The sequence below is a fragment of the Strigops habroptila genome, chromosome Z (assembly GCF_004027225.2).
Source record: "Strigops habroptila isolate Jane chromosome Z, bStrHab1.2.pri, whole genome shotgun sequence".
In the NCBI taxonomy this organism is placed as follows: domain Eukaryota; kingdom Metazoa; phylum Chordata; class Aves; order Psittaciformes; family Psittacidae; genus Strigops; species Strigops habroptila.
Window position 1 is genome coordinate 66,069,000 of NC_044302.2, and position 24,866 is coordinate 66,093,865.

The window sequence follows — 24,866 nt, forward strand, 5'->3', positions numbered from 1 at the left end:
TCAACCTTCTCGAGCTCAACTGCTTGCAAGTAGGATCCTAAACCTAAACCTAGACCTACCAACCACGTTACCTTCAGCAATGAAGAATTCAATCTCCTAAGCAAATAATACAATCTGCTTTTGGAAGTGTGGAAGTAAACACAGCTAACACTCCTCTCTAGAAAATAACTGTTAAAACATGGTAATGCATTTGCAAATTCAAAATCCATATTAAGGAGATTAAATACTGAGATTTCAAATAGTGCATCTGCCCCCTGCACACCAGTTACCACCATGTCTACTCACTGTAACTCTTTACTGCTGACTGTATTCTTCAAGTTTCTTATCTTGTTAGGCCAGAACCAACTAAACTTCCTCTGGACTTAGCTGGGCTACTGTGTGTTACAGTTCATTTTCCCAGAAAGGAAGTATCCTGACAGACATATTTATATAAAACAGGGAGCTTTTCTTTGGGGAGTGTGTGTGGGGGGGGAAAGCGCCTGTTTGACTTCAAATATTTTAGAAATGTTGCTCTCTCGTTAAGCAATTAATAAACTTTCTCTTCAAGTCTCTCTGGGTTCAAGGTGGACTCAGTTCTGGTCTCCAGATCTGGCTATGTCAGAGCTTTTCTCATGATTCTAATTTTGTAATAGTTAAAAATAAGCTTCTGCTGCTTCTGGCAGAACTCACCCTGTTGTGCTTGGGACAAGCATTAAATCCTTTCACAGCTACTCGTGTGTGTTTAAAAAGGATTTATGTTGAATGTGGTTAGTGGTCACTAGAAATATTTAAAGATACTAAGCACTTCATTTTCCCTCTTTCTTCTTTTTTTTTTTTTTTTCCCCCTTAGAAAAATAGGGCACATTTCCCTCTCCTTCCCAGTTCCTCATAACAGGGTAGCAGTCACTATTTGTGCAAACCATTATGCTCATAGAAAATATCAGAAGCTTTTATCACAACTTTCACTATGAGTGACTCAGTAATGGTTAACACTTAAAAAAAGGGAACTCTCCCAACTATCAAGCAGTAACTCCTCATTCTTATTGTAGTGGATGGCATCTTGGGTGGCAAGGTTTAGTGTGTGGTGTCCCTGCCCATGGCAGAGGGATTGGAAGTAGATGATCTTAAGGTCCTTTCCAACCCTAACTATTCTATGATTCTATATTTGACGGGCCCATGGGTCTCATCCAGCAATGAAACTGAGTGCACTGAACTGGGAGGCACAGAGAATGTAGAAGCATGTCTTATTTCAGAACTGCATATGTCTTCGATATTCAGTTAATCCTTTCATTGCATCCCTAGCAAAACCATTGAATTTCCCACTCTTCTGAAACAGGCTGCTTGGGAATGAGAAGGAAGGACAGGAACCTATACTAAAGGGTAGAGGATATTAAAAAAACCCCAACAAAACAACAAGTAAAATGAGTGATGCTTTTTACAATTCCCCCTATAGGAACATTAAATTGTAAAAAATTGTTACCCTAAAAATTGGATTATATTGTCCTTGAACATGCAGATTAGATTCTTTAAGAATAGTAGAACCAGGTTAGAATAATCAGCCTAAAAAGAAGTCATCCTTTGCATCATAAAAATAAATTGCTTCCATGTAGAAACAGTTTTATGAAAACCAGGATTAAGGTATATTACAGAAACATTTTTATCCTATGCTGAGAGCATAGTCAGTAGTTTTCTTTTTATTTACCTCTGCCTCGGGATTGGGGTAATATCATGGAATGGTTTTGGTTGGGGAAGGGACCTTAAAGATCATCTAGTTCCAACCCCCTGCCACAGGCAGGGACACCTTCCACTAGACCAGGTTGTTCAAAGCCCCATCCAACCTGGCCTTGAACACTGCCAGGGATGGGGCAGTCACAGCTTCTCTGGGCAACCTGTGCCAGTGCCTCACGAACCTCACAGTAAAGAATTTTTCTTAATGTCTAATCTAAATCTCCCCTCTGTCAGTTTAAACCCATTTCCCCTCATCCTGTCACCACATGCCCTTGTAAAATGTCCCTTTCCAGATTTCTTGCAGGCGCCCTTTAGGCACTGGAAGCTGCTCTAAGGTCTCCCCTAAGCCGCCTCTCGTCCAGGCTGAACAAACCCAACTCTCTCAGGCTGTCTTCATAGGAGAGGTGCTCTATTTCTCTGTATTCTTCCCAAGCTACCCATCCTTGCTTCCCCACTCTGTAGGCTGCCTTTTTATGCTGGAGTTTGTTTGGGAGCTCTTTGTTCATCTGCGCAGGCCCCCTGGTGTTCCTGCCCAACTCCTCTTTGTAGTCTGGGAGGTCAATGCTTGAAAATAATGAACCCCAAAATCAACATATTCCTACAGAGCTATAGGGCTGGTTGTGAGTACAGAGGTCAATCTAGAGGCCAGATGATGTGCTCTCTTAAAGACTCACAGGAAGTGACAAGTAAGGAGAGTAAGTTTGTCACATCTCCAAGTGACATGGGAGGTCTGGACAGAAACTGCCAGGAAGTTCTTGTCTGGCTTCCCTCATCCTTCCTCTTGTCCTGCTCCAGCTGCCACTAGCCTGCTTTTTCTGAAATACCCCTGCCTGCCTTGGAACTGAACTGTCCTGAAAGACAGTAAATGCAAAAGATCAATCATAGATTGATTATATTGTCTTTTGGCCAAAACTGAACAGACTAGGATTTTTTTTTTCCCCTCTAAAAGCATTTCCAATATTCATCCATTCTTCACCTGATGAAATTGTAAAGCTGAAATTCCTGCCAGCTCTGTATCTGTTTGGTGGGCCTTTGTGGCACAATGCTCATTCACCCTGTACCCCTGTCGTCATCCTAAAGCAGCCAAGAACTCTGTCTGGGGTGACTTACTCTGTTAGAGGATGCCAGCAAGTCAGCTCCAGTGAGGCAGGACCTGTTTGCAAGCCAGGGTCTCTGCTGAGTTTACAGAATCACCAGGGCGTGCTGATGCTGGCATGGCCGCTGCTTCCTCTTTTGCCCAGTTTGAGAGTACAGAGAAAAACATCGACGCTTTTCCATGTTACTTGTTTGCAGTGTGGAGGTGACTTTGCTTCCTCTGCTGCCTCCACACAGCCTTCCTTTTCTCACTGGCAGTGTTGGTCACACAACATAAACACCAACCAGCACTGTGCAAATACTCTGCCTGCTAGTGAGAAATAAGAGTGTCTTGTACTGCACCACATCAGCCGTATGGCCCCTGACAGCCCAGGATTTACTCCTTTAACTGAAGTCATGCTGGAGTGTGTGCTTCCAACTAAGAACATGTTCAAGAGCTGTGATTTACCAGTGCTTAAACTAGTGTAATCCACTGGCCAAAACATAGACTTGAATTCAGGTAGCCAAAAAATCTAATCATGGAGGAAAGGAGGCATAAAGTTAACAGCAACATTGAAAATGAATTTTAAGACACATGGTTTCTTTTCTTAAAACACATCTGCATATTGCTTGTATAGCAAAGGTTTGGAAACAAAAGCATAAAAGCAGCAGATGTTTCATTCCGGTGATGTTTCTTATTTGAAGAGAAAGAGTTTCTTTCCATTTTGCATGAAACATTTCAGGGCTGATGTTAACTTTTTGCATAAAGCATCCCCTTGTAATGGTTCCTCACACAAGCACCATGCCCAGACAACATGTTTTTTCCCATCTCATGACACAAGGAAATCAAACATGGTTACAAGCTGTTTAGATTTTGAGAATTAACACATGCTGAACAGTCATGAAGCCTGGGGCTTTTTTAAAGGAGATGCTAGCAGTTACAGACAAGTAATTATTTGATGCTGGTGAAGTAGTTTCTAGATTGAAGTTTGTCACCAAAAGAAGTTGCTGGAGTGAAAAAAAAAAAAGGTTTATTTTTCAAAAATAAAAGGTAGATTTTTTCCTCCAGGACTTACTCTAGTCTTCCCATATCCAGCTAACGTGTATTCCGCTGTTGTCATTAAATATTTGCTTTCATCTGAATGTCTTTGCAGTTTACAAGACTGTCAAATGTTTTAAGCATACAGCCTTTCTCCAAATCCTGTGTGCCTGGAAGTGTTCCTGCTTCTATCTAGTCTAATAAAAAAAGCTGTTACCTCTTGTGACTGATTTTCCTTTCTTGTACCCTCAGGCTGTCATGCTACAAAAACACCACTGCAAATCACAGAGCTAAAGGGACCTTACATGTGTTTTCAACAGCAAGTTGTACACAAAAAACCCCTTGTATTTCAGAGAAGGATTTTGTTTGTGAAAAAACAGGTCTGATTGGCCAGTTCCACTACAGCCCACTGCCTAAGTTGAATTCTTCATCTCCCAAAGAAGAATTTCAATATCCATGTAATAGTGGATTTATGAGCCCTGTACTTTGGCTCCACTGCTGTAGTGCATTGCCACTCAAATGGGTGTATTTATAATAGCTTTATAGTTCAGGTCAGAAGTACACCTTTGAAACAAATTTTCCAGTCATTGATCCTTGCAGTGTCGTGTTCCTGATCACTAGGCAGGCTTGGAGTGCACCAGCATCATTCCTTTCAAAGGACAACATCACTGCTTTCACATGCCATCGCAATGTATTTTTTTTTTTCAGCAAGCAATGGGCATCCAGTCCACAGGGCCAAGCTGCTGGCAAAGAAAACCCTTCAAAATGCTCCCATAGTGGGCACCGCCTCCCAAGCACAAGTTGCTCTGCTCTGAAGTCGTGCCTGGGGCAGGGTGACACTGGCTGGTGGAGGGTCCCCACTGCCCAGTGGGCTGCACGCACCCAAGGCAGCCCCAGCTGCCCCCCGCCTCCTGCCGGGCTGTGCCATGGGGCGGCCAGCACCATGGATCAGAATTGGTACCCAGCTCACCAGCTCTTGCAGGTGCCCCTGTCATCCGTGGGAGCTCTAACTTGGCAGCTGCCCGCAAGAGGGATTTTGCACCTCACAGAGCTAGGTGAGCTTTTGTTGCTTTTATGTATTTGCCTGATGTTTGTAAAGAGCTGTTCTTCCTGTTGCTGGATCTTGTTACAATTGTGAGCTCAACTCCTGCCAATATTAGTCACACCAGTTGTCCTCCCAGAAGCACGCAGTGTGGAAGCTGTTTTGCAAGAGCTATGGGCTGAGCCTTTCAATAGCTATTTGTTTAATTGTTTAACCTTTTATTTAACGCTGATTTATTATTTCCTCCTGAGAAGGAAGTAGTCTTTAGCCTAGAAAATTATGATGTTTCTAGAGCAGTAAAAGTGAGATGCTGCACCAGCAGGAAAGCCAGGCATAAATGCATGGCCTTTATGCAAAGGTCCCCTCCCTGGGAGGTATAACCAGGAAAACCACGGTGTGCCATGGTGTGTTTGCGAGGAAACCATCCACCTGTGAGGGAGGCATTTCTCACCTCTCCAGGACACCACTGGGAGTGGAGATGGTCTCGCCAGAGCTCAACACCACTCGCAGTAGGAATGAGACCCAGTAAGGCACTTTTTGCCCCCCCCCCCCGCCCTTTTTGTATTTACATAAGAACCTATGCTCATTATGTCCTTCTTCAATCATAACATCAGATTTCAAATGGATGGGATGTACTTTCAACATGAGTGACAGTGGAAAAACTAAGTGGGAGAGGAGAGTTTGTAAACATGTTATGATATTCTTCTTCATCTGATTTATGCTGAGATACCTCAGACGTTTAAGGGCAGATGTAAACTACGATACATTTCTGCTGTCAGTAGTGCCCATATTTCAGAGAGCCATGAATAAACAGACATTTCTAGATAAGAAGTGGAAAATTCTTTCCTCTGTCTGAAGTACTCCTTCAATGCTATGCTCCCAGCTTTCCTTACCAGTTGATGATGTTGTTAGCATTGTTGTAGTGCTGAAGATTTAAACGGAAGAGAAAGAAAGAAATTAATTTTGCATTTCTTCTCTTAAGTAATCCTTCAAAACACCGCTTGGGGTTCAGAGACAAAGTTAGTGGGATTTACAGACCAGCTTACTGGTGCAATAGCAAGAAACCAATTTAGGTTAGGGTATCTTAGGCTAAGCTAGGCTGGGTGAGGAGCAGGACAAATGGGGTGGAGATATTTGGGGTTAGAAACTCCTTTCTCGGGAAGTGCAGTGTTTTTTCTGATTAGTGCTGCATACGGTGACGTTGTGGGGTGGGGGAAGAGGAAAGAGGAGGGGTGATCTAACAAACAGCTGCTGCAGCTGTAGCGAGGAAAAAGGAGAAAGATCAGGAGCAGCAGCAGTGCGACCCCCGCAGCAGGTAATGCCTCTGGAGCGCAGGCGACCCACCCGGCTCAAATGCAAAAAGGAAGGGGACAGAGAAGTGGGGCGGGATGTGCCTGTGAGAGAAATGTACATATTTTGTGCTGCTTCTCAGGAGCGTTCTGCTTCCTGAGTTCTAGTGCTTGCAGATTGTCATAGGGATGGGAAGGGATTGAAGTTCAGACCAGTGTGACTGAAAAGGAAACCATGTCAGCAGACGGGCTTTTCTAGCAGACCTTTCCTGCAGGAGGAAAACCAGAAAGGAGCACTGCTCTCTGGTTTCAGTGTGAGGGTTGCTTCCTCCTGTGTGGCCAGCCACTGTGGGCGCATGGGGAGGCAGCAACAGCTCTGAAGGCAGGGAAGTGCTCAGTTCATGCAGGCCTGGCTGGGACCCGCTGTGAGAGGGACCCGAGTGTGCCCTTTGCCCTGGCACCTTGCAGGAGACAGCTAGCCAGGGCAAGGGCTGCCCCGAGCTGGGTGCCACTGCTGTGCTACCTGTCACATTAGCTTGTGGTCCTGACACTCTTCAGACACTGCAGTCACCTACCTCTGTGCTTACCTCAGGTGATAGCAACCATCTGAAGACCTTCATGCTAAAAGTAATAAAATATAACAATTATATTTATGTGATTTTTCTGCCTGTGGAAATATGTCAGGCTCTGCAAGCTAAAACTGATGTTTGGGGCTGTGCTGTTGTGTGTGCTAGTTGTGAGAGGTCTTATTTTTCAGTGCAGAGAGAACACAGATAAAGGTTTCCAATAAGCAGGGTTGATCCTAAATATAATAAATGCATCCCTAGAATTTCAATGTATTTGGTGTAAAATCAGCCACAGTAAGTAACGTGGAACTGACAACTAAACCAACAGTCAGCAGGTCCAGCCTTACGGGTCTTTCTACTGAACGACCTATGTCTGTTTCTTTCTCCTGTCATCAGTGCAAGTAGCGTACTGAAATGCACTCCCTCAGTGCCTTGCAACTTGAAAGTGTAATAGCACATCACACTACAAGAAATAAATGCAGCAGCAAGTCCATTTACAAACCAGGCACCAGGGAGGCTAACTGAGGTTTGAAAGGTCAAACAGCAAGTCTGTGGCAGGGTCAGGAACTGAGCTACCTGGTGGATTGCTAGCCAGTTTTGTCTGCAAGGGTGTTGCAGAAGCAGGCTTTGTGAGGTAAAGTTGAAATGATGCTTGCTGTAAACTGAGGGGAGCAGGAAATCTAACTAAAGCCCATCTCTACTGACAGTGACCTTCAAATAGAAGCAGATGGCTGAATTTTGTGTTGTGAGACAAAATTGTTAGGACAGTGAAATATGTTATCCTGACACTGCTTCTGGTTCTCTAGGTAAAGGGATCAGCCTTTGGATGAGAAGGATGTTAGAGAACAATTTACATTTCAGTTTCCTTTAATTACACCTATATTACCTTTTATTCTCTGCTGCTTTCTTTGCTTCTGTGAAAAGCTGCTGCTTGGTCTTAGGTACCTTTTGTGCAGGGGTTAACGTAGTAGGATGTAAGCTCATTTTGAGATCAGAGCAGTTCTGATCTCAGATCCTCTCATTTGAGGTCAGAGCACCACCAAGTGAGGGAGCTGTGCTGCTGGCAGCTCTAGGGGATCAGTCCTCCAAGTGACACCGGCACGCTGCCCACCAGCACATCTCTATACTTCACTGGGAGTGAAGCATAAATGCCAACAGAGTGCGTACATTTCAGTAGTCGCCCGCACATTTTAAAGAAGATGAGTTCTAACATGCAACAGCTGCCATATTGCCAAATCATTAGGGTGAAGCTGCTTTTACAAATGTCCTCTTGCTTACTCCCTGTTTAGCTGAGATAAAGCAGCTTAAGAATTCTAAAGACAACAATTTTCTGGCTCACCAATGGAGAAAGAGTTAAGAAAATAAGCCCAGACCACTGAAAGACAAATTCTAAGGGTGAGAGACCAATGTGGCAAACTGAATTTCAGAAGAAGAGAGAAACTATATGCTCAGCCTGTATCCTGTGCAAAGCCCACATGGCAATATCAGTCCAAAGAGAATGGTGAAGGTCCTGACTGGAAAGCCTCAAGATTTTTATAACTGTTCCTGTAACTTTCATACCCATTACAGTAATTCCTGTCCATCCAGCAATGAGGCTGTATCTATCTTAAATCAGAATAATGTATGTTCTAATTTTTTTGCCTTTTTGTAATGTACAGTGTCCCATTTTTTTTCTTACTACAAGAGAGAACAAAGTGTCATTCAGTAATAAAGCAGATGGGATCTGAGGTCAATATTTATAGAGCTCACTGGAATTTAGTCCAATTCGGTTGTATCATACTTTTCCCAAAAGGAGCGTTTATGGAATACATTCATTTGTCTGGGTCCTCATATGTCTTATTTTCATAATATCAAAGGGTACTGCTGTCTGTTGGGAGGTAAATTATGCCAACAAATCTTTCTGTGCTTATAGAAGTATTTATATGAATAGTAGCCATCCTGCAAAACAGTAAGAGAGGAAGAAAGGCATTTTCTATGACCTCCCTAGGATAAACTTAGATTAAAAATTTAGAAGATCAGTTTATTTATATCAGTTTACAGAGATGCGTATTGTTACTTATGGTCGTGGTCCAATACTGGGAATGAAGGGTATGCATTTATCATATTTAGATGCTTCTAAACACTGTGTTTGTTAATGTACAGATACAAATGAGATAAAATTTGACCGTAGAAATTTGATGGCATATATCACATGAATACACTGGATCAAGGGGCAATTTAAAGAGATCTTGTTACTTATTGGGGCAGGAAATTAATTGCTCAAACAGTGGAGATAAATTCTAGGACAAAATTCAGGAATTGACTTCCCAAAAAGGTAGACAGACCTTTTCATAGCTAGAGGACAGGCAAGCCTCTCCCTCTGGAATGAATCAGAAGACAGTACCTTTATGAAAAACAGAAATTAAGCATCTCTGGAGCCTATGAAGTTTTGCCAAAGGTCAGATAACCTATGAAAATTAGGTTAGAAGGGCTACAAAGGTTAGTCTGCTCAAACAGGAGAAGATTCACTTTATTAAATGCAACTTGAAACAGAGGCTGTGCAGAAAGACAAAGACCCTAACTGCATGTTTATCTGGAAAACCTGTAGAGCAACTTGGTTAAAAAGGGGAAAGACAGATATCTTTCATAATGCATCAAATAAAAGCAGACTGAAATGTGGCTTTCTTTTCCATTTCTTCACCTACATTTTCATAAATACAACTGCTGTCTGCTGGAGACACTGCAAATTATTTGCATTGTACTTTAAGCTGTCTTGAGTGCATGCTAGAGGCATGTCTTCTGGGAAGAACAGGATAAATCTCACCCAGATGGAGAAATCTGGGGGCTCGTGTCTGTGGGAGTCCAAGGCCCTCAGCAGGGCTGCTGTGGGTGCAACTCCAAGCTGTTCCTAGAGTCTGGTCACACTGTCAAGAGAGAGCCAAGCCAAGGGCTCAGGCTTGAATCCAGCACCCAATGGAGTGTCTTTGTTCACTTACTTTTTTCTCTGGAGGCACAGATTTCACTATGTGGCCACAGATCACCCTGATCACTGGTGGAAACTCAAGAAAATTTTTCTGGGTATATCCTAGGTATAACAACAAAGGGAGCCTTTGATCCACTTGGGAGAGTACTGTTTTGTGGCCACTTACAGATACAGTCAGTTTTCACTGATCTGTTTATATTTCATTTGTTTTTCTTTGATTTACTAACATGTCCAAAGAGGGTGCAATTTCTACAGATCAGAAAATTTAAATGCTGCAGTAAGTCATACAGTTTGCTGTATCATTTTCACCTCCACAGCTTTACCATGAACACCTACCTCTTCATGTATGACTTGATGCAATTCTGTGGACATTCCTGGATATTTACAAATATGATCATCAGGTTCATGTCATTTGGAAAAGGTAGGATTCCTTCTTTGTTTTCCTTAACATTTCAAAAGGCAGTGACACACAGAGAGATCAAGTTAGGATTCTGGGTAGGTGTATGTCCAATACTGGGCCTGTAATTTCAGTTAGAAAAACATTGTTTCTTCCCTTAAAAGGATGAACAAATTTCTTGTACCTACATTCTGCCTGTACCACATCAGAAATTAAGTTCTTGTTTTCCTAATGAGCTTTAATATTCAGCAGCATTCAGCAGTAACTTTTGACTTAGACATAGATTTAAATGTGAGTAGGTTCAGTCATTAGGGTGAATACTAATCTTACTGAAGCCACTAGGAGGGAATATCTTTGTAGATATTGCACATCACTATCTCTAAAAACATTACACGTAATTCTCTTCCTGTTGCATGGGGTTAAGGCACAAAACCAGAAACCTAGAGACTAGAAATTTAAGATGATTTATAATCATGGACGGTAGGCACATAAAATACGTGCTTTGTGGTCTACTTCTTTTTGGAAATGCCATGTGTACAGATAAAGGCAGGAACTCAGCATCTCCGTGTGTTTAACCATTCCTCATACATTTCCTCAATGCTTTCTCATGTTTAGAAATGTCCTAAAGCGATATCCCTAAACCAACACATCCTGCACAGTGTTTGCCAATGCATCAGGTGTAGGGAATACTCTTCTCAGCTTCCTGCCTTTGTGTCAGAGCCACACACAGAGAGTGGGCTGCCTCTTCCCCTCCACAAAGTTTTGCGTCTGCTACCCAAATGTTTGGAACTGTGTGAGCTTTATTTCTTGTCATCTCCAGTGGTGATAGTGCAAGAACAGACTCAGTAGTTGGTTCAGACTTTTGCTATATAACCACCCTCTAATTTTCCTCTTCACTTTGTAGATTCACTGGCAGACACCTTTTACTCCATAGGATTTGTGATGCGTCTTTGCCAGTTGTTATCTGTATTGGAGATCTTACACATCCTCATTGGCATTGATAAAAGCCATCTCTTCCCCAGGCTTTTGCAGGTATGTCAGTTTCTCGAGACCCTCCTTCCACAACCTACACACTTCAGACATGGTTGCCCCCAGGGACATGCCCTGTACTACCCTGAGTGGTCCACCTGCACCCTCCCTTAGGGAGCCTGGTCTGCTAATGGTTTCCTAACTGCAGGAAATGAGCCCTCAGAAGTGGGGTGGGAAAGAGCTGCTTTCAAATGAAACTGAGTAGTGAGTGTTCCATGCCCAGTCCACAACAGCAGGAACCTGAGGAGAGGCCACCTGCAGAAAAGTGGCAGACCCCATTTCTAGGACACCATAGGTGGCTGAGGATATTACCTCCCCAGCCAACTTGTTTACAGTCAGAAGACAACATTTCAGAGCCGAAGTTTCAGTAGGTAATTCTTTTCCATGCCATCTCCTCTCTGACAAGTGAGTATTTATTCTGTAGAGAAGCACAAGGTTTCGTGGGGTAGCAAAGGGATGGGACTTGAGAAAACTACCAGCACAGCAAGCTTCCTGAAACAGGGTTTGCTGGCAGTCATGGAGTGTGGAAGGAAAGTGATTGGTAAAGATAGAGTAATTAAGGGACTGAAGAAGAACTAATGCTAGGAGGGGAAAGAGGAGAATTGTCATATTCTTGCTGTAAGGGTCTCTGCCCTCTGAAACCCAGACATGGGCAAATTATGGCAACATCCAGAGGTTCTGATGCTGTTAAGGGGTTTAAGGGCATACGTTCAGCTGTAGGCAGAAAACCAGCCAAAAGATCACATGCAATAGGAGAAAACAAGATGATTCTCGGACATTTTCCTTACCACATTTTGGTTTTTGTTGGGACTTTATCTCAGGTTTTGGTATTCTTTTTTAATGCACTGGAAAAAGTAAAAATGTTGACTTGAGTTTACCTTCAAACCTTTCCATCCTTAGTATTTGAATAACGGTGAAACTGGTATTGCTCTCAGCAGTCAGAAGGTAGAAGAGTAAGAGTAGTTAGTTATGTTTTTAGTTTTCTGGATAGCCCATTTTTGTCAAATGACATATTGCATGGGTGAATATGTTCCTCTTTTTAAATCTCCATTAGAAATTGGCTAATACAGATCTCTCTTCTTTATGCTGCTCACTAAGTATGGTAGAAAATTCGTCAAAATGCAATCAACTGTTTTTCCTAATGTGCCTTGTAACAAGTCTCACATCATCTCTTACAGAGAAAAGCAGCCTGCTAACACCAATAGGTAGTTGCTAAAGCAAGGCTTGTCCTGGCAGAGTTTGCACATTCCCCAGCTCTTGTGTAGTCCATTCCTTTCCTACCCAGCCCAACAGGAGCAGAGATCAGGGAAGCCTGCACGAAACCTGCTGTGTTGCCACAAAAGATGCTAGTTACGAAATGGATACTCTGAGCAAGAAAACTGTGACCTTTCTTGGCCAGTGCATTTACTACAGTGCTCTTCAGGGCAGCATGAAGAACATGGGTCAGGAAGCGATATGGCACAGTGACTCACAAGAAAGAGAGCTTTGGATCCTTACGTGGTTCTTTTCCCAGGTGTTCCTCACCGCGGACACAACTCTCTTGTGTTGATGGTAGCAGCAGTCTTACGCTGTCCAAGCTAGGTGTACAAGCTCTTTGGTGTAGACTCTGTTTTCACTTGGGTTGCCCTGCTTTTGCTGTGGGAGTACAGGTTAAGCAGCTGTGCACCAACAGTACTCCCATGTGCCTTTTTACACTTTCCTCCCTGCCTCTTAGGAAAAAGAGAGATATATTTTCCACAATGAACAGGGGACGGACAATCAGAGATGCTTACGTTACTGCAGCCTACGGGCTACTGCATGTAGTCAGGGCACTGGTAAAGCTGCAAGAATTTGATAGTGGCTACCCTCTTCTGTGTTCCCACCACCTGTTCTGACTTTAAGCTTAAGACATATCCCTAGATGCATCCTTCAGGCCATGCACACACATGCATATACACAATGAAGTTCATCTAGGGTGAGAGAACTGGTGGCTCTGGCAGTGTTGGGGAGGAATACGGAGGGAGATAAGGCCATCTTGAATAAAATAAGCTGTGAAAGCACCCCTGTGGTGGCTGGTTGTTTTGTAGAATTGCAGCAGAGATAAGATTTAAGTTGTTTGAATGAAGGATTTCTGCCTAATAACCTATTTATCGTGGTTGCCTTTACAAGGAGCACTTTGAGATACACGTTACAAATAGCAGAAGAGTAAACTAAGAGGTGTCCTTTGGAAAAACCCATTCAGTATGGCCTCATTGAGAGACAAAGCCTCAGGCCACCAGGCATCTGAGGAGGGTTAGGCAGGCCAAGGAAAAGTCACACCAAGAAAGAAAGATGAGTCCTGTGTGATGGTGCTCTGGAGGAAGGCAAGACAAGGGAGGGTCACAGAGCTGGTGCAAAGGGATGTCTCTCCGGGCATTTCCAGCTTGAATGAGAGGAGGACAGGAGAATGTGTCACATGTCAGCATTTTTCTTATTTTTTTTTAAACATTCACTATATCAAAAAGTTATGTAGGGGTTTCAGGTACCAGGTTCCATACTGCACAGTCATGGTTATTAAAAAACCAAAGTGAATGTGCTGCCTGCTTCCACCCTAACCTCAGCTAGTCTCATTTGCTCTGTTTCACTTACTTGCTTCAAATGCCCTGGCTGCCTTGCAAAAGTTTATGTCACTCTAGAGAACTGGCTGTATCCTGTGAGAAATCAGTGCTGGGAGAGGAAGGAAATTCCAGTTTGACTTTAACACAAAGAACAAGAAGGAATGAAAAATGAAACCACTGTATTTACACTTTGTGAGGTGTCAGCACATACTTCCTTTTTATGAATATGAAAACACAGGACTTCTGGTTTTGTGGGGTTTGGGTTTTTTCTTTTTCTTTTTTTTTTTTTTTTTTAAGCAGGAGAGTATCAACAGGGAGAATGCCATATTTCATTCATGCAAGGACAGATGATCCATAGAAGAAATGAGCTGTGGCTTGATAGCAGCACTTGCTTTATATATATATATGTATGTGTGCGTACACACATGTGTATGTATGTATGTGTTTATACACGTATACATATGCATACATATATATACATGTGTGTGTATTGATATGTGTACATGATTCCATGTGTATATGTATACAGATATATGTGTATATGCGCACAATATCAACAGACATTTACTGGAATCTTGTCTTCTTCAAGTAGCACCCTGGCTTGTCACATACTGGAAAGGTCCCCAGCCTCTGTCTAACTCCTGCATCTGCCTTGGATTTGTATGGGTTACCTAAAGATATGAGTGCTATGAGCACAACATCTTGAAGGGGAATAAAGGCAAGCAGGCAGGCAACAAAAGAGGTAGGATGCTACTGTCTGTCCTCCTGAGGACAGACACAATTGCCCTGAGGAGCCAGTCTGTGTCCTGCCCCGCAGATGTGCTCCAGGGCGAGACCATAGGCAGTTTTCAGTTTTGGTCTCTGATGGCTGCTTTATGCATCCCATTGTTTTCTGGCTGAGATTGCAGCGTAACATAAACAGAAGACCTACAGGGGACATGTTTGCATCAGGTACGGTTCCCTACTCTTGCAGGTGCTTAACCTACTTTACACAATCAGTAATCAGACTTCCATCACCTGCAACTAGTGAGGCTGAGTGCTCCACTTCCCAGACATGAATCCTTTGATGGAGGAAATCTGCTGAACCCCAGCTAGGTGATACTCCCTGCCACTTGTGTATCTGCTTATGCCCTGGGGAGAGAAAGAAATCCACAGCCCCTTCCACTCCATGAGGCTGAGTTGTGGGTCTCCATAGCCGCTCATTCTTTTGAAATGTGGGATGGTAGCTACTGATCTAGTGCTTATCCTTTTATTTCACTGAAATGGGATCAGCTCTTGATCACTTGGCCTATGCTGCTTTCTAGCACTTTCCCACCCAGCCATCTCTTGAAGAGCCAGTGGCCATTTGGAAAATCCGCCTGCCAGGTCTCACATCTGAAGACACTTTTTCATTATCATGGTGAAGCTTTGGCTTCTAAGTGAGACAACTCCCTGAAATATCTCTTATTAATTATATTGCAGAACTCTCTCTCCACATCCCAGTCTGATTTTAGGGTTGGTAACAAAATGCCCACGACCACCAATGCTGCACTTCTTTAACACCCTTCACCAAAATGATTTTAATTCAGGTTCTCTTTTATGTATTCTCTCCACACAATCCCATTCAATGCTCATACTGCTTTTCCCTTTGTTTTGATTTCCCTCTTGTGATGATTGTCCCACCATACTTCTTGTAAGTCGGTTGTATCTGGTTTCAGATCCTGCATCAACACTTCAGTTCTCCCCAGTTTCTTGCCAAGTTCCTCAGCATCAGCATACAAACACAGGACTTTGTACCTCTCACTCTCCATTTCCTGGCCTGTCTACACAGAAGCCTGTCAACATATGACCTTCTTAGAAATCAGTTCCTCAGTTAGGGACCAATGGGATCAGCAGCACAAGATAACAGTCAGGACAGGGTGAGAGGCAGCAAAACCATTTTTATCTGTTGTGGCCTCTCAGTGCCTTTCAAGATGAGGAACCAGATCCCTGGGGACGGACATGCTCTCTTTCTGTATGGAAAATTGCTCTCACGTAATTTTGCTGAATAGGGAAGTGATGATTGCTTTATCTAACAGATGTGGTCTGAAAAAAGAGTAATAAAAGAACTCTCTAGCCACAATGTTCCATGCAGGAACTGATAAACATTATGTAGCAAAACTGTTTAAGGTAGGACTAAGGGGAAGGGGGAAACCAGTGAAGGAGAATGGCTGCACTGAAAAAAACCACCTTGGTAATCTGTTTTCATTTCACAACCTTTCATTGACTTGACAGCTTAACCCATAAAATCATGAAACCTAAGGTACCTTATGGAAGAGATAGTGAACAAAACCCTAAACAAACCAAAATAATGAAGCTATACTGATTCATACCAACTGAATAGATGCATGTTTTCTTCTCCAGCACTTTCAAATAGAGTGTAAATTAGAGTGAACTGGTACTGTTCTGGGAGAGTTTCACAAGCAACTGTTGGCAGTACTGAACGCTACAGATGTATTTATTTTACAGGGCAGGGCATGGCAAACTTGTCCAGGAAACATAAACTTGTTTTTAATTTCTTGAGGTCTAATACTGCCAAAGTATTTTTGTTTTTAAGATGAAGACACTGTGTTTAATCCACTTTTATATCTTTTCATTTGTAAAGGCATAGCTTGTGGGTCGGGTAAAGTTCAACCGCTAGAAAAATATTATGACTAATATTATGGCAATAATTCACATGAATTATAAACTTAAACCCACTTCTCCTAGCCAGGAACAGGAAGGAAAAAAAAAAAAATAAGGAATTCCTTCTCCTTTCTGCAAATCTTACATGAGAGAGATACATTGGGTTGCAGATCTCGAAGCTGTGGTAAGCAGAGATGGGACTGTGAGATTAGCACTGTCTGGCATGCTATGCACCCAAGGGCCCTCTGTATCCCACACCCTCCCATGCAGCCTATAAGGAAGCTTACTCCCACACAGGCGTAATTTTCCTTGCTTGTAGGCTGCAGTCCTTGCTCCCACAACCTTAGCCAGCTCATCCACAAGTTTCCTGGGCTACAAACCCAAGTCATCCCTGTTGGCAAGCAAATCTCCACCCTTACTATAGCAAACCTATGATGCTGCAGCCAACAGTTTCCAGTTGCCTGAGCTGCAGGCCAACAAGGTCTTGAACAACAGCAGGCCAAGAAGCAAAATGTTCCGTGGAGCATCTGTTCAAACAAAAATGGATTCAATCTGTGCCCTCCTATTCAACGAGAGCTACAGAAGGTGCTACCTGAATTCACAATTCTTTTTTTTCTTTTCAGATCACTGAGAGAATAATTGTTTTATTTGTTGTGATCAACAGTCAGGAAGAAGTTCAAGGGAAATATGTCGTGTGTGTTTTGTTTTTCCTTTGGAATGTATTAGATGTGGTCAGGTAAGGAATAAATGGCAAAGCCATGAGGGAAAAATAGGTCATTCTTGTGAGCAGAACCCCACCTCCACTGTGCTGCAGCCTCAGTTCATTATTTCAAAACTGGTAGAAAAGCATATTATGTATTTTAAATAAAGGCTATTTACTGATTTTTACAAAAATCCACATAGTTGAGAGACAGAGTGACTTACAGAAGAAAGTCTTACTTACAGACTTACATTGCACTAACGTGTAGCTCAAAAGCTTTGACCTTTTTAATGAAAATTTAGAAGGAAATCACAACTGCCTCCCAGGGAACAGCAATTTCCAAAATAGTCTACAATCCTAACACTTAAATTTATTATGTATTTACCTTTTTAACACCTCACTTTGATCCAAGATTAACAGCACAGGCAGCAGTGGCAGAACTTCCTACCAAGACAGAGACTATTCTGGGTTATTTGCACTGTGCTTTACAAAAAGCCACAAGCTCCTGCTGCAGAGACTGAGTATTTTGGTGTAGTAGGGCACACATCACACTGCAGGGACACAAACATGAGGCAAGATGAACAGGAATGCAATTCAGGACTTTTATCTCAAAAATTTTGTATGGTGGAAGGTTACCAGTACTTCCCTGTGGTAAAAGCATAATGGTGAAAATTCCACATTACTGACTCTTGCATCAGTATCTGAAGTCAGTAACATTTCTCAAATGTAACTTAAGCTCTATTGCCCTCATTTTGTAAACTTACAGCAGGGAAGTCATATGCAATTAAGAAGCATTTTAACAAGACATAGTCCTCAGGGCGATCTCTGTAAATTTGTTTTTTCTTTATCTTCTTTCTTTCTGCTCAAATAGTAGTTTCTGCTGTTTTAAATACATTGCTTTGGGGACTGACTGGGGAATATGGATTCAGGCAGCTTAGGAAATGTATGATATAAAAGAGATCTGAAAAAAGGAAAATGTCAGGATTAGTAAGAAAGGCTTTAAGTCAACTTCAAAGTGTATGTACTACATGTGTTAACAAACCACTACTTGTATTAATTATTTGGATTATTGCTCCATCCCATTTCTTTTTTGAGTTTGTAAAGCTAAAAGAGTAGAACTTAATCTCAGCTGAAAGCTCTTTTGTGCAGCTGGAGAGAGGCCAAAAGTGTAAACAAGATTGGCTGTAAAGTCCTGTCAGAATAGTCCTATCAATGCATCACTGTTTTCTATCTTTGCTGAAGCACACAGTATGGAATCATAGCAATAACACTGGCCATTTAATAAGCAAGATACTGCAGCCTGCAGCAGCAAATGCCCAATCCAAATACATAGTACAACTCACATGAATTTAGAATTCTTACCTGATTTATTTTACAGCATCTGTGCCATGTCCTAGCATCAAAAAGAGGCGGTCATGTCTAAAAGCACACAGGAATCCATCCTAATCCTCAGCCAACTAGTTTTGAAGTATTGCAAGTTCCTCCACATAATTCTTCAGTGATGTAAATACCCTGTGCATTATGGCTAATGATGATATACTAAGAGCAAATTCTGCAAGGTTTTCTATATCTGATCTTTCCTGCTTACACCATGAACAGCCAAAGAATGTGTATCGAGAGGAAGTAGCTGTATCCTTTTTGCACTGGGTTGAGATTATGCCTCAAAAACAATAATAAAAAATGGAGGCACTCCTGAGGTTGCAGAGGGCAAACTTGAGAGAAGATGGTACATTTATAGCCCTTCAAACTCATCTCAGTCCAGGTATGATCCAAAATTATACAAATGAATTAATAAGAAGGGAATACAGAAAGTTTGTTTAATGCTGGTTCCATCTGCCAGAAACAGTCCTGGCTAACAGTGGCTTAAAAATTTTTATTTCCATCTCTCTAGCAAAACCACAGGCCAAAAGCCTTTCAGCTGAACAAAAATGTGATCAGACCTCCGTTTCTCCAGTGTTTGGAAAGCTGCTGTACCAGTTTTAGATCAAACTAGCTAGCACTAGCTCACCTCGGAGAGTGAAGCCTTAGGCATTCTGGTCTCCTAGTGAGCAACAGTAACAGCACAGTAAAACACTGCAATACATTGGAGTGCAGTTGCTTTCTTTTGCACCTACTAACCCTTCTGAGGTCCAAGAGAGGGGCAGCCATACCGCAGAACATTAAGTACCTGCGATTACCTTTACTGTTTAGCCTTTTCCAGCAGTGCTTTAGGTAGTTCAGCAGTCATAAATCAGCATATTCTCAGCTCCCAAGCAAAAGTTGTATTCTGCATGCCCCTCTCAGTTGTAATATTCCTATCTGAAATCCATTTTCTGATGGACCAATATAAAATCACACTGGTTTCCAATAGAACCTTCCAGCTGGCAGGCTGTATTTCTGTCTACCTGCTAGCACCGTAAACAAACCCTTCTGAAACAATGAACCATCTACTTCCAGCCATTGGTCAGAACCTGAACAGAACTGTTGGCAGAATTGCTCTGAAATACTTTCGGATCAGCAGCTCCAAGCTCTTGTGCAATTCCCCTGGACTGTTCAATGTTATATCTTTATTTTAAAGACACAGTCATTTCCTCTGAACTCATCTGCTGTTCCTCTTGCATCAGATACACTTACAACATGTTAGCAAGGATGGGAATATACTACCAACCACTGACATGGCTCAACTTCTCACTGTGCATCCCGCTCTATCCCCTTTCAGTTCTGGCTAAAGGTAAGGAGATCAGAAAGGTACCAACAATTTGCTTCCTTAATTTTCTTCAATAAAGTATGATCAGTTCAATTGTTGTTTGTGTGTAAGATACTTTTTTTTTTTTTTGTATTGCCAAAGTAGTCATAAATGTTTATGTACTCTCAACCTGTATGTCACCTATCTTCCTCTTTCCTGTACTTCTTTCTTTAATAGGGGTACTCTGGGTTTATGTGTCTTTGTTCTGTTTTGCTTTATTTTTTAACAGAATGGGAGAACATTAATTTTTCTGGATAAGCAGGAAGATACCCCCAGAAAAGACGCGTGGATTCCCCTATTTCAGACTGACCATGTTAGACAGCAAGTCCCAAAGCTGCCTTTTCCCCCACTGAGGTTGACCTTACTGGTGCAGGCCATACTTAGCAGTTTATCATGCTTACAACAGGAAATGTGCCCACTGAGATCATATTGAAAGCTGTGCAACCACAGGAGTGACAGAACTTGTTATTGAATAGGAAATACTTGATAATTTTAGTATTAACAGCAATTAGACCGTCAGACCCACAAAACTGAGCTTAAGGAGAAAACATGCATATGCATACAAATGGCATGGTAACTTTGGCATATAATAATAGCTATTTATGCCTTAAAGGTAACTGACTTTTACATGAAGCTTTTTGATGATCTTCCATCTCCTTTTGACTAAATATTTACCATGTTGTTTTACAGCATTTGCAATTTGTGTATCCCTGCCTTATTTTGAATCCTTTGGCACATACTCCATCAAGCTACCATTTCCATTTGCCTTCTCAATCTACTTCCCCTATATTCTGAAAGTGTATCTGCTAGTGCTCTTTATAGGTAAGTATCTCATCTTCCAGAAAGCTGTGTTTCAACACAACTGGGATGCCTGTGGCAACACAAAAAATCAAATCAGCATAGATTCTTTCACAAACACTATCTCTCTGCCACATCTCCTGCAGACTACTGCAGGGAAGTTCATCATCAGATGTTTTGATTTCTGATGTCTTTCAAATACAAATAATTGAATTTGCAAGAAACATCGTGTGAGAGAGGCATGAAAATACAAAACAAAAATATAAAAATTGCCTTTTTTAAAATCAATTCCCATTTGATCATACCTTCATTCTGTGCAGCCCCTCCTCACTCATTCCTCTTAGCTGGTATGAGAAGTTATATCTACATGAACACTTCTACAGTTTGATTATCGAAAGGGGTGGAAAAGAACCCCCCCAAAACCTGTATGTAAATAAACCCCTTCTGCTTCTCAACAAGCTGCTTTTGAAAATTTTTAACTGAATTTGGCTGCATTACACCCAAGTCTTCATTCTGTCATTGGCTTTAAGACCAGTTTGAAGGATCTCATCTTTGTGATGCAGTGTTCTGTTCCTAAGTTCATTTAAGGAACTACGCAAGTTGCCAGATGAAGGCTTATACTGTTCCTTCTGCATGAATTGAAGACACGTTGGACTCTACTCCCTTGTTCTTACACCATTTTGTGTTTTGATTCAGGTATGTGCTTTATCATCCAGAACCTCTTCTCCGAAAGGAAGGCACACCTAGGGACAGGCAATATCAAAAAGAAAAGAAACTAAGTTGATATTTTGTTTGGAAATAAGAAGTATATTCCCAGTGAGCTGCTGCGTATCACAGGTTAAAAAGAAATTAGGCAAAGATTTTCAATGCAAAACTCCTGTTCACACGTTCATCAACTTGTTATTGAACAAGCACAGAATTTTCAGAAAAGGCAGCTCTCTTTAATGCACCTCAAAAATGGAACAGCTCAAAATAACAAGTTAATTTTGAAAGTTTTGATTTCAAATGCAGGAAATGCTTTTGAAGGAATATATAAAATGAATAGATTTTTCCTAACATATATTAGAGAACTCTGAAAAAATTGAAGTGTCTCCGCTCACAGTCACGCTAACAACCCTGATTTTGGTGTTAATTCTTGCCTCATTAGCAACAGATATTCTGTAATGACAATACCATTTAATCTGTAAGATTATTTTATATTAGGCCAACATTTATGTGCCTTATAAATATATATCTAAATGCTAAATTAGCTAAAACTGGAATCTCTCAAGGAGCAGAAGCTGGAAACTTTGCAACCTATGCAATTCACATGCTGAATAGCCCCAGGCATTCGCAAAGGATCCTCACATTCTGTCTCAACCTTCACTTCTCCAAACAAGATTTCAGAAAATCTAGCTAAACCACAAAGGCAAGCAATCAGGTACTCATGTACCATATATTCTAGGGGATATTTAAGGCTCAGAACTAAAAACTTATAACCGTATGTCTGGCAGACATTAAGAATCTCTTTTCCCACAATGATTTTCTTCCATGCTGAACAGCAGTCAGATACACAAAAGAAGTGTGATGTTAGGCCATATACATGTTATTTCAATGGAAGTGAATGACTATCAGAAGCCAAATGCAAAATTCTAGCCATTTTACTCAAGTGCATTGCTCCTCATACTTCTGCAGGACTACCTGTGACAATGCAACTAGAACACAGTCTCTTCAAAGGCTGGGGAATGAAGAATATGGACAGCAACGAAGTGGACTGTACAGGCAAAAATGGACAAATAACTGCTTTGAGGCTGACAGGGGCTTTTCTGATGTTTCATCTATATTGGTTATCACCTACATTTGAATTCAAGCAGGTGAGGGAGAAAAGTGAGGGTTTTCTTTTTTTTGAGCATGACTGAAAACTGGGGGAGGAGAAAAGACTATAGTTGGAAGGAAGAAAAGAATTAAGGGGAAATGAACACTATCACAATATGAAGAGGATTTGTCTGTATAACTTTCTAAACCATACAGCCTAAGAGGGTATATTAGGAAGGAGTGAAGCTGAACTAATTCATTATGAAAGGTCACCTATAATTTTTATTTATTTATTTAATATATGTGGCAGACAATGCCTTCAGACTGTTGTGGAATATTTGCAAACCAAAAGCAACATGGTCATGCATGCAACAGTAGAGAGTAAACCCTGGATTTTTATTTTTTTTCCTTGAAAGCATTGCAAACAGAGGTAGGAATTTGGAACTCATTAGAGAAACAGAAGTTCTTCCACTTTGGACTTCTGTGTGACCCAAACTGATTTAAGTGTGGGCTATGTGAAGAAACATACAGAGCAGCTACGCTTCAAATCATTACATAACATGTTAAGGTCAAACATGGACATTTTTCCCCTTGGAAATTCAATCATCTAATGTGTTTATCATCGAACTGCCTGGAGTTAACATACCTTGTTAGAGGAAACATGGCATTTGACATTTTACTGGGTCTATGTGGCAAGGCTTTGGCAGTGGGGAAGCTGCAGTGATAGCCTCGGTGAGAAGCCAGGGGCTTCAGCCATGCTAGACATAGCTAGTTCCAACTAGCTCCAAAACAGAGCAACTACGGGACACTGCAACGTGAAACTGCAAAGCTGATGGCACCTCTGTGAAAACATACTTAATAAAAGGTAAATATACACTATGTGCAGCTGTGAGACAGAAGAGTAAGAAAATCGTGAGAGAAACGGCTCTGCAGACTCAAGGTCAGTGGGGAAAGAGAGAAGGAATCTACTCCAGGCACTGCAGTAGATTCCTCTGCAGCGCATGGAGAAGATCAAGATGGAGCAGATTGTCCCTCTTCAGCCCACAGAGGACCATGCCAGAGAGGATATCCACACTGCAACCTGTGGAAAACCCCGTGCTGCAGCAGGTGGATGTGCCCTGAAGGAAGTTGCAGCCCATGGAGAGGCCATATAGGAGCAAGTTCCTGGCAGGAACTGTGGCTCACTAGGGACTGGCACTGGAGCAGCCTTTTCCAGATGGACTATACCCTATGGAAAGGACCCATGGGTTCAGAGGTGCAACCTGTGAGAAGAAACTATGTTGGGGCAGTTCATGAAGGACAGTATCCCAGGGGAGGGACTCCATGCTGGAGCAGGGGAGCAACATGAAGAGGAATGAGCAGCAGAGATGGTGGTTTATGAACTGACTGTAATCCATATCCCCTAACCACCATTGCACTGCTTGGGGAGAGAGGAGGTAGAAGAGTCAGGAATGAGGAGTGAAGTTGAGCCTAGGAAGAAGAGAGGAGTGGAGGGAAGGTGTTTTCAGTTTCGTTTTCATTTCTTACCATCCTACTCTATTTTGAATTGGCAATAAATTACTCTTTCCCAAGTAGAGTCCAGTTTTGTGAGAGTAAGTAAGTGGTAAATGATCTCCCTGTTTTTATCATGACCCATGAGCTACCTCTCCCTACCTTCTCCCTGTCCTGTCGAGGAGGCAGAGAGAAGACTTGAATGGGCATCTGGCAGCCATCCAAGGTCAAAGGTACTACAGATACTCATATTAAGCCATATTCATGGGTTTATGTTAAAAAAAAAAAAAATCAGTATGCGATGCTCTCCCTGTGCATTGATTCTCACAGCTGGCTAAAATGCTGGAAGGAGAAGGATTCTTTAAAATTCACTATGGGGAGGACCCCCAAACTTAAACTGCAGGAAAACGGCATGAAGTTAATGACAGAAGACTCTCCTGCTCCCTTATGGTGCAGAGGTAACTTGTGGCAGACAACTGGGAGATCTAGGGAATCAGCCTTCCATGTGTGACCACAGCAGACTACTAACTACAGGTCCTACGCCTTACCTTAGTTTCTGGTAAAGCTCAAGACTGGACAGGAAAAAGTGTGCTTAAGAAGTTGCCTGAGTCTTTCCACTTTTGGGAAGTTAAATCTTTATTCAAAATTTCTATCAGTCTTGAGATCCCAGATCATCTCCATTTAGATCTTCTGATACTGGAATCGAAAAAAGTGTTGTTCTTACATATCTACATAAACATAGGCAAAAGTATGTACTCTATAGGCGAGGATGAAGAAATATCACTAGGAAAGTGATATGTAAGTGGTTAGACAATCTCTTTAGGAGCAGAAGAGTATGTGACTACATATGTCTGACATTGAAAACCCCACTAGTTTTAGTAGAGCTTATGCACTGTGAGACTGAATTCATAAATATGCATATGAAACACATACAGTGTGGAAAAAAATTATGCCCAAGTGCTAAGGATAGAAAAAAAATCCTTTCTGTTTGCCCAGCTATGCTGGAATCACAAGAATGTGTCCTACCAGTATCT

General features: G+C 41.9%; 1 protein-coding gene across 3 annotated transcripts; it reads left to right on the forward strand.

Annotated features, from left to right (window-relative positions):
* The first annotated feature begins 6,144 nt into the window (after positions 1–6,144).
* HACD4 (3-hydroxyacyl-CoA dehydratase 4) lies at positions 6,145–23,917 on the forward strand. Of its 3 annotated transcripts, none has more exons than XM_030511419.1 (7): positions 6,145–6,177; positions 9,997–10,100; positions 10,981–11,108; positions 16,948–17,060; positions 19,628–19,734; positions 20,440–20,571; positions 21,244–23,917. In XM_030511419.1, exons 2-7 carry the CDS (start codon positions 10,004–10,006, stop codon positions 21,324–21,326), a joined length of 660 nt encoding a protein of 219 aa, XP_030367279.1. In that variant the 5' UTR covers positions 6,145–6,177; positions 9,997–10,003; the 3' UTR covers positions 21,327–23,917. The 3 variants fall into 3 exon arrangements, with proteins under 3 accessions (XP_030367279.1, XP_030367280.1, XP_030367278.1); XM_030511420.1 differs by having other exon boundaries at positions 21,126–21,274; XM_030511418.1 differs by lacking the exon at positions 21,244–23,917 and having other exon boundaries at positions 20,440–21,002.
* The last annotated feature ends 949 nt before the right edge of the window (positions 23,918–24,866 follow it).

Coding starts and splice junctions, on each gene's coding strand:
- HACD4 (XM_030511418.1), top strand. CDS start 10,004: ATGAACACCTACCTCTTCATGTATGACTTGATGCAATTCTGTGGACAT. Junction 10,101..10,980: donor GTTCATGTCATTTGGAAAAG/GTAGGATTCCTT, acceptor TTCACTTTGTAG/ATTCACTGGCAGACACCTTT. Junction 11,109..16,947: donor TCTTCCCCAGGCTTTTGCAG/GTATGTCAGTTT, acceptor TTTTCTTTTCAG/ATCACTGAGAGAATAATTGT.